Source organism: Mastomys coucha, unplaced genomic scaffold, assembly GCF_008632895.1.
Source record: "Mastomys coucha isolate ucsf_1 unplaced genomic scaffold, UCSF_Mcou_1 pScaffold22, whole genome shotgun sequence".
Taxonomy (NCBI): domain Eukaryota; kingdom Metazoa; phylum Chordata; class Mammalia; order Rodentia; family Muridae; genus Mastomys; species Mastomys coucha.
This window is the reverse complement of record NW_022196905.1, coordinates 119,066,471-119,076,258: the sequence shown is the minus strand read 5'-3', so window position 1 is coordinate 119,076,258 and position 9,788 is coordinate 119,066,471. Positions and strand designations below refer to the sequence as shown.

The window sequence follows — 9,788 nt, the reverse complement described above, 5'->3', positions numbered from 1 at the left end:
GCAATTGTCTTTCCTACACGTATGTCTGTGCACCATGTGTATGTGTGTTACACTCGGAGGTCAGAGGAGGGCATTGATGATTGTGATGTGGGTGCTGGGAACTGAACCCGGGTCCTCTGCAAGAGCAGCCAGTGCTCTTAACCACTGAACCATGTCTACTTCTGAGCAGCCATCTCCTCAGGCCTGTGTATCTCACATGACTATGGATGCTAGCGATCAATATCAGGGGTCAGATTCACGAGGCAAGCACTCTACCAATGTGGCCCTTTCCACAGCTAACTCTTGATTCCATGTGACGGGTGGAATTTGTCAGGGTTGGATAGGACTTGGCTGTCTCCGCAGAACCTACTCTGACTCGATATGACCTAACTCTGGTCATATTGCTGACGGTGGTCCTCAAGAGGAGTCCTTTTGGGTTTTAACAGGAGCTGGGACTCGTTGGTTTTTTTTTTTGTTTGTTTTTTTGTTTTTTTTTTCCGAAACAGGGTTTTCCTGGATTGCCCTGGCTGGCTATCCTGGAACTCACTCTGTAGCCCAGGCTGGCCTCGAACTCAGAAATCCACCTGCCTCTGCCTCCCAAGTGCTGGGATTAAAGGCGAGCGCCACCACTGCCCGGCGGGACTTGGTTTTAACAGGTGTGGGACTGGGTTTTCTCAGCTGCGTTTCCACTTTTCATGTTCTGAGTGGGAAGCAGGCCTTGGCCTCACTGAGGAGGTCACCCATGCCTGTAACACGGGACATTTAGAATTAAAGGCTCTGACTGTGGGCTGGGAATGAGCTAATTGGGCACTGGACAAGACAGGGAAAGACAGAGTCCCCACCACACGGCTGGTATCCCGAGTAGGGTTTATGGCCAAAGAACAGCATAACTGAGCTTAACTGAGCTGGTGTCTCTGGGTGATAAGGAAGAGTCAGTAGAAAGCCTAGGGGCCAGGCAGTCAGATAAGTCCCTCGAAAACCTTCCTGGATGGAGTCAGGGGCCCAGCGTGTGTCTGGGGCCTGGAGTTTTGAGTGGAGGGTGTGCTTAAAGGCCTCGAGGGACACGGAATTCTGCGCGAAGCGTGTGCCAAGGTCCCGGGAGACATGGAATTCTGAGGGGACAGCGTGCAAAGGAGGCAGCGAGGGACACCGAATGGAAGGCTTGCAAAAGCCCAAAGGGATATGGAATTCCGAGTGGAGGGAGTGCAAAGAGCCCCGAGGGATGTGGAATTCTGGGGTGGAGGGAGTGCATGGCCCGGAGGCTGGCCAGGGCTGACTGCAACTGATGTAAATAAAGCAGGGGAGCGAGAGGCATTCGCAGGAGTCGGAAGAGAGAAGAGGTGGCAGGAGCGGGGGTAGCGGGCGCAGACGGTGCCAGGGTCTTCTGCCCTCAGCGCAGAGCGCATCGGTTCCCACCAAGACCTAGCAACCACCAGAAAGCGCGGAGAGGGATCGCACAGCGGGAATCCAGACCTGTTCGAGAGCTAGGGAAGCCCAGCAGCTCGGAGGGGCGGCTCCCGACGGAGGCCACGCCCACGCCTCACCATCCGAGCCCCGCCCACTCCCCGCCTTTTCCCACCCCCCGCCGGAATCCCGCGCGGAACTCGGGGGCGGGCTGCCCGGGCCATGGCGCATAAAGCCTCTGGCCACCTGCAGGGCTACTGCTGCTCCGGCCACCGCCAGTCACACAGCTTGCTGCTGCTGCTGCTGCTGAGGGAGCCTCGGCTTCTGTCATCTCGTTGGCCTCCGTCGCCTCCGTCGCGGTCTGCGTCTGGACCCGAGCCCCGCGAGCCCCGGCCGTGCACGCGGACATGGGCGGCAGCTCCAGGGCGCGCTGGGTGGCCTTGGGGTTGGGCGCCCTGGGGCTGCTGTGTGCTGCGCTCGGCGTTGTCATGATCCTCGTGATGCCCTCGCTCATCAAGCAGCAGGTGCTCAAGGTGAGTGAAGTGTCCTGGGGAGCGCGGGGAGTGGGATGGGGGGGATCGGGACGCAGGGTGGGACGGTAGAGCTAGCTACCTTCTCAACACCTGGGAGGATCAGGCTCACCCCCAGAGGCTTGGAGGTCTGAGTCACCAGCGTCCCAGGGGCCCGAACCTCACTGAAGCAGAATTGTGGCCTGGTTGTCCCTGAGTTTCGACTGCAGCTGTCCCGACCGCCCTCCAGCACACGCCGGCCGGTGACTGTACCTAGTGACCTCAGGGCTGCGCGAAGCCTCTGTACATCTGTGAGGCTCCCACGGGCTCCGGGTTCTTTGGGTGCTGTGCCTGTTTCCTCCCGCCCAGATGCCCCAGAGATGCCCTGGCTCGCCCCCACACTGCCTGCCAGTCTCGAGAGTTAAACAGCTTTCTGCCTCCCCACGCTCTGGCAGAGGCAGACGCTACTCGGGTCTGCCGAGGGCAGGCAGCCCGGCCTCTCCCTTGATCTCAGCCTTAGGCCCCGTTTTGCCCTTTCAACCGGGCACCGATATTAGGCGGGCGGTGCCGGTCCAGCCACAGACTCTGCCCTGGGATCCGGTGTTCTCCGAATGAGCCGGGAGCTCATTAAATCCTGGAGATTACCGAGTAATTGTGTTTTCTGAGACACTGGGTTACCGCGGAAGGGGAAACGGAGGCTGGCCCTCAGGGAACGGCCACTTAGAACTGGACCTGGGATTCAGAAGGGTCTGTTGTCACGGAGATTTGACTGACATCTTTCCTCTTAGCGGGTTTGTTTACTGGGAGTTTAAGAATGGCTTAGTCCTGTGTCCCATCGCCCGCTGAGAGGAGGGAATGAATGAGGGATACTCCCTCTTGGGCTGGCCGCCACCTCCCAGGTCCTGGCTGGTCTTCCGGATGGAGCCACAGGTGGCTTTTCTGGAGTTGTGTGGGCATTTCCGAGTCCTCTTGGCCACACTGTCATTTCTATGTCTTTGGCTTTTCAACCCTCGTTTGTGAAGGTCCCGGGAGTTGCTGTGTCTTGAGTGGAGGGGAAATCCTTCTTGTTGGAGCATCAGAAGGGCTCTGGCCTTTCTGTTAGGTCTGGCAAAGCAGTGGTGAGAGTCTTGCCTCAGTGGCAGCCTGTGGTTTCAGTAAGGACCCAGCCCTGTGTACCCCGCACATCTGGGCTTCCTGCTCATTCAGCACGGAGTGGGTAGAGTGATCAGGTGTCCCCGTTCTCCTTCTTGGGGGTAAGGGGGAAATCTGAGCTGGTTCCTTCCCCAAACTCCTTTCTGGAGTGTTTCCTTTTTGGGGTTGGCACAGAGACTAAGGATGTCGGGGTGGGTGGGTTGGGGTGTGTGGGTGTGAGTGTTAGCGTTGGGACTGCGCATGCCTGTTCCATCAGTCAGGGTCCCATCTGCCGGTGCTTGAGAAAGCAAAACCATGTCTGGCTGAGTTGCCTCATAGTTGGTAGCTCGGGGCTTTACGTTTGAGCGAGCGGCTTCCACAACCCTACTTATGAAAATCCCAAAGGTGATTGGTTGGGGGCTGAGTGGCGTGAAGGAAGGAAGACAGAAAGACACGCCTAGCCCAAGACAGCCTCTTCTTAGAGGCCCTGGCTGGAGAGTAGCCGACCTCTTGAGGGGAAAAAAAAGCTCACTTCAGGGGATGGCTGGAGGGTGGCAGCAAAGTGGAGTAGGGAGGGACCCTGGAGTTGACTTTGGACACTTTCTTTCTGTGCTACTTGAATGGAAGCCTTGTCTTTGTGTGTGTGTGTGTGTGTTTTTTATTTTATTTTTTGTAAGTTAAAGAAGTTGATGTATAAAAGGCAGAAATACTTGGTTGTTTAAGAAAAAAAAATTCAGGACTGGGGGTGTAGCTCAGTGGTAGAGAACTTGTTCAGCATACAACAGGCCCTTGTGTTCCAAAACACACACACACACACACACACACAGAGAGAGAGAGAGAGAGAGAGAGAGAGAGAGGTTTCACTCATATTTTCTTCTGATGTTATTGTCATTTTTGACATAAATATGTTTCTATGTGTAGGTCAGCTGATTTCCTCCCTTACAGATAGGGTCTTTTGATGAACTAGACAGCCATCCCCCTGTCTCTGGTGTTACAGGTGAACTCTCAGTGATGCTCAATATCGTATATATTGTATACGACACTGGGAGTTTGAACTCAGGTCCTCACGTTTGCCTAGCAAGCGCTTTGCCCACTGAGCCACCTCTCCAGCTCTAATGGACATCTTTTACAAAACCTGAGCTGGATTGTGTGTGCTTTTCTTTTTTTCCTTTCCCGCTTCTTTCCTTCCCTTCTTTCCTTTCTCTTGAGTCATGGTCTCACCGTATAGCCCAGGAACTCAGCGCGTAGCCCAAGCTGCCTCTTGAGTGCTAGGATTAAAGGTGTGTCCCACCATGCCTAGCTTAAACAGTATGGTTTTTCTGTTCAGTGTTAGTGTTCAAAGGGGTGCGTGTGTGCGTGTGTGCGTGTGTGTGTGTGTGTGTGTGTGCGTGTGTGTGTGTGCATGTGTGTGTGTGTGTGGGTGGGTGGGTGCTTGTGTGTGTGTGTGTGTGTGGGCGCACGCTCATGCAACTGTATGGATGGGCTTGCCATACATCAAGACCAGAGGTTGAAGTGAAGTGGCTTCCTCAGTGTCTCCCCACCTTATTTCTTTGAGACAGGCTCTCTCATTAAATATGAGGTGTGCCTTCTCTGCTAGACTCTAGACAACGGGTCCCCTGGAATCTGCCTGTCTCTGCCTGCCCTGGTGCTGGGGTTCTAGATATGTGTACCAGATGTGTTCAGCTTTTCTTTGAGACAAGGCTTCTCGGCGCGGCCCTGGCCATCGTAGAACTCCCTCTGTAGCTCAGGCTCTCCCTGCCTCCTGAGTGCTGAGACTAAAGGTATAGGCCACCACCCCTGGCTCTGTGTTGAGCTTTTGTTTGGGTTCTAAGAATCAGAACTCAGATCCTCCAGTGAGCACTTTACCCACTGGGCTGTCTTCCCAGCCTCGTTCAAAGGTTTTCGCTTGACAGGCAGAACATGCCAAATCTGTTACTGCCTCCCCCCTTATTATGTTGGTATTCCTTTGTTTACTGGTTCCTTTCTTCACTGACCCTATCTTTGTCTCAGGCTCCAGAAAACACATACCCTCCTGTGTGAGTCCAGGAGCACTTTGCTCTGTGCGATCCTTAGCTGTGGACCCACAGGTGTGCTCCGTTTGGATTTTGGTATTCTCCACCGTACCCCCACTGACAAACTGTGGGACCATCCACTTTGATGGAACGAGGGTCCTTTCTAAACCCCATCGCCCTCTTTGGCTTTCTGTGGTTTGGATTCACAACTTCAGCTCTACAAGGTTGGGCAGGAGCGTGATACCCATGTAGGTGACAGTTTTCAGAGCTCAGGGGCTCTGGCCTGCTGTACCGTGTGCTTGCTGGAGCCTGTCCATCACTCGGAGAGCCAAGCTTTCTCCCAGCAGTGAGACAGGGGTCAGATCTGGTTTGCTGTCCCCCAGGGATTAGCAAGTTACAAAGGAGATTACAAGCGGCTTTTGGAAATGTCCTGTGAGCTTGCCCGCTTCTGGGCTCCAGCTAACCACAGCGTTGTGAAACAGGCCGAGGCTGCAGATTCTTCCTTTCTACAGATAAGGGATCTGGGCCATAGCAAAGGTCGGCAGCTAGTTATTAAGCATGGCCTTTGGTGGGCTGGGAGGGACTTCAAGCGGCCATGCTTGATTTACCTTCCATAGAGGAGTAGGAAATAAGGAAGTGCCCTCTCTCTCTGTACAGTGAGCTCCTGGGCAGTCCAAGAAAAGAATTAAGAAGGGCCAGGTTTCAGGAAGACGTGAATGATAGAGAAAAGGCTCTCTGTTACTGTTAAAGTCCCTCCTCCCAGCCTCTTGCGGGTCATCTCAGCCACTTGGAGCTGAGGCAGGGGGATGACTATTCACAGCTGGGGGAAGTTCTTTTTTTTTTCTTTTTCTTTTTTTTGGTTTTTCGAGACAGGGTTTCTCTGTGTAGCCTTGGCTGTCCTGGAACTCACTCTGTAAACCAGGCTGGCCTTGAACTCAAATCCACCTGCCTCTGCCTCCCAAGTGCTGGGATTAAAGTTGTGTGCCACCACTGCCCAGCTTCCTTTTTTAAATAATGATTCATTTGTTATTTATATGAGTATACTGCCGCTGTCTTCAGACACACCAGAAGAGGGCATCTGATCCCATTATAGGTGGTTGTGAGCCACCATATGGTTGCTGGGACTTGAACTCAGGATCTCTGGAAGAGCAAGCAGTCAGTGCTCTTAACCGTCGAGACATCTCTCCAGCGCCCCCCAGAGGAAGTCCCAAGCCTGCCCGGGCTACACAGGAAGCTCTAGGAAGCTTAGTGAGACCCTGGTCTTTATATAAAAAAAAACCGTAAGCTGGGTGCGTGAGTGCATGCTTTTAAATCCTAGTGTTCAGAAGGTAGAGGCAAGCAGATCTCTGAGTCAAGTCTAGTGCCTGGACAGCCAGGGCTACACAGAGATACTCCGTCCTTAAATAAACAAACACACAAATAAATAACACATAAGTAAATAAATAAATAGGCAAATGGAAAGCTGAAGAAAGAGCTCAGTGATAGACTGCATCCTAACATGTGCACATGTTCAATCCCGAGCACTGCAAAACATGAAGAAACACACTCATGCACACACACACATGCGAGTTCGTGTACAAAACAAGAAACCTCGCCAGTCGGCAGTGGTGGTGGCTCATACTTTAATCCCAGCACTCAGGAGGCAGAGACAGAGTGATCTCTGTGACAGGCAGGATTACACGGAGAAACCCTGTCTCAAAACAAAACAAGTCAACAAACCCAAAATGACAAGAACAATAGCAAAACCCTAACAGTGTTCTCTATTTCCAACAGACTCGTGTTAGTGCTGTAATGGTTTTGAAAAAGGTACGGAAGGGTGCGCGCCAGACACACAAGGTAGATAATGCTGGCTGCGTGGCTCTCTGTACATTCTTCTCCTATTTTATGTGTACCTCTGTGCATGCAGTACCCTTGTAGACCCCACAGGACATCAAGTCCTCTGGAACTTGGCTTACAGACAGTTGTGAGCCACCAGGAGGGCATTAGGAATTTCATGTCCTCTATCGGAGTGGCCAGCACTCTTAACCGCCGAGCAATCTCTCCAAACCACCATGATTCTTTTTGTAAAGCATTATATGTATGTATTTATTGGTGTGTGAATGGAGGGGCCATGCCTCAACATGCCCATGCAGGTCATAGAACAACTTTGAGGAGTCAGTTCTCTCTTTCTCCTGTGTGGGTCCCAGGGATCGAACTCAGCTCATCAGGTTTGGCAGCAAGCATCTTTACCTGCTGAGCCATCTCACTGAGCCCAATGGTTATTCTTTTGTCTGTAGTTTTTTGTTTGTTTGTTTGTTTGTTTGTTTTGGTTTGGTTTTGGTTTTGGTTTTGGTTTTTCAAGACAGGGTTTCTCTGTGTAGCCCTGGCTGTCCTGGAACTCAGAAATCCGCCTGCCTCTGCCTCCCAAGTGCTGGGATTAAAGGCATGCGCCACCACTGCCTGGCCATCAATCACTATTAAGAAAATGTTCTACAGGCTTGTCCAACACCCAGTCTTTTTTTTTTTTAAGGTTTATTTATTTTATGTATATGGGTACACTGTAGTGGACAGATGACTGTGAGCCTTCATGTGGTTACTGGGAATTGAATTTTTAAGACCTCTACTCACTCCGGCCTAAAGATTTATTATTATATCTAAGTACACTGTAGTTGTCTTCAGACACACCAGAAGAGGGCGTCAATTTTCATTATGGGTGGTTGTGAGCCACCATGTGGTTGCTAGGAATTGAACTCGGGACCTTCAGAAGAGCAGTCAATGCTCTTAACCGCTGAGCCATCTCTCTAGCTCCTCTCCTCCTGCAGCACACACACACACATACACACACACAAATACACACACACACACACACACACAGCCCAGTCTTTGGTTTTTGTTTGTTTGTTTTGTTTTTCAAGACAGGGTTTCCCTGTATAGCCCTAGCTGTCCTGGAACTCACTCTGTAGACCAGGCTGGCCTCGAACTCAGAAATCCACATGTCTCTACCTCCCAAGTGCTGGGACTAAAGGTGTGCACCACCACTGCCCAGCCCCATCGCCCAGTCTTATGGAGGAATTTTTCTTAATTGAAGTTCCCTCCTCTCAGATGATAACAGCCTGTGTTGAGCTGACATAGAGCCGGCCTGCATAGGCAGCATGGAAACACAGGCCCTTGTCAGTTAAGGAAACGGCTGAAGATGGTAACTGCCCCGTGACTTTCTTGGAGTCTGTGTGAGTGTCACACGGGGGTAAAGCCACCAGCACTGGGACCCCTGTGTGTCTCACCTGGCACACAGTTTACCCATCCACAGGGCTACCAAACAGAGGGCCCTATAATCTTTCCCAAGCCCATGACTGCATCAGCATCGCTGTTCGGATGCGGGGTTTCCCTGTTGATCTGCTGATGCCTCACACCCTTGGTACCATTTGTTCCCTAGGTGTGGAGCAGAAGCCTCAGGCTGCCCTCACCTGCTCATTCTGCTATTTCCTGCTGCCCCATACCTGGTTCACCTGCATCTTAACTTCACACTCGACAGGCGGTGGTGGCGCACGCCTTTAATCCCAGCACTTGGGAGGCAGAGGCAGGCAGATTTCTGAGGTCGAGGCCAGCCTGGTCTACAGAGTGAGTTCCAGGACAGCCAGGGCTACACAGAGAAACCCTGTCTCGAGAAACCAAAAAAAAAAAAAAAAAAAGGATTAACTTCACACTCTTGAGGTCTCACCCTTTATGATACCTCTTACCCCCATGGCCTTGCTGCCCCTGTGGTAGTCTATCCTGCTTTTCTAGGGAGGGATGATGTCCACCCTGCTCAGTCTTCTCTCCCAGTCTTCTCTCCAGTGACTCCAAATTCCTCTCAGCAGCCTGACCCCCAATCTGTTCACTTTTACTCCCCCAGTTCAGCCTCCCCCACCCTGCTCCCCCCCTTCCCCTATGCTCTTGGCTTGAGCCCACTAGACCTAGTCCCACTTCAGAGGCCCTGTGACATGTCCCTTTGGTGGCACACATCCTTCATCCCAGCCCTTGGAAGGTGGATCTCTGAGTTCGAGGCGGAGCCTGGTCTACAGAGTGTGGGTTTTGTGACAGCCAGGGCTACACTGAGAAACCCTGTTTCAAAACGCCCCGCCCCCCCCCTTTAAAAAAGGATTTATTTATTGTTTTCAGTGTTTGTTTTGTCTGTATGTCATGTGCGTGTGGTGCTTGAGGAGGGTGAAAAGATTCCCTGGAACTGGAGTTCCAGAAGACTAGGACCCGTCATGTGGGTGCTGGGAACCGAACCCAGATTCTCTACGGGAGCAGCCAGTGCTTGGGAACCTCGGAGCCATCTCACCAGCCCACCATCCTTATTCTGTCACCCGCCTGGATGTGGCTTTCTTTTCCCTGAACAAGAAATTGGCCAGCCAGGGGAGGGGCTGAGGAGTTGGCTGGTCCATAGCTCTCTACCCCCCCTCACCTCAATTCTATTCTGATCCCTTCTCCCACGGCTCCCTTCAGAGCCCAGGGACCTCTCAGGGGTTGGGCTAGCCTGGATATGTGCACTGTCCCTGAGTTGTCTTGTGACCTTTGGCAGAGCTCGTTGGCCTGGCACTTGGAAGGTGTCCCTGACGGCATAGAGCCCCTTTGTAGTAGACGCCGTGTTACTCGGAGAGTCCGATGCTCCTCAGAGCCTTTTATTTAGTATCTAAGCAGTTTACGGTTGCTTGCTGCTTCATCTAGGGAGGCAGACACAAAGAGGGATTAAGTAAAACTTGTCCCGCGGTGTCCCGTGTCTCCCCACCCC

At 52.4% G+C, this 9,788-nt stretch overlaps 1 protein-coding gene across 3 annotated transcripts in view; it reads left to right on the top strand.

Moving 5' to 3' along the window:
- The first annotated feature begins 1,569 nt into the window (after positions 1-1,569).
- The window catches only part of Scarb1 (scavenger receptor class B member 1), a 67,774-nt gene continuing 59,555 nt past the window's right edge, over positions 1,570-9,788 (top strand). The window contains exon 1 of one of the 3 annotated variants that reach the window (XM_031338003.1): positions 1,570-1,916. In XM_031338003.1, the coding sequence (XP_031193863.1) occupies positions 1,791-1,916 (126 nt within the window). In that variant the 5' untranslated portion in view covers positions 1,570-1,790. The remainder of the gene's footprint in view (positions 1,917-9,788) is intronic. The other 2 variants (XM_031338001.1, XM_031338000.1) reach the window with 2 other exon arrangements.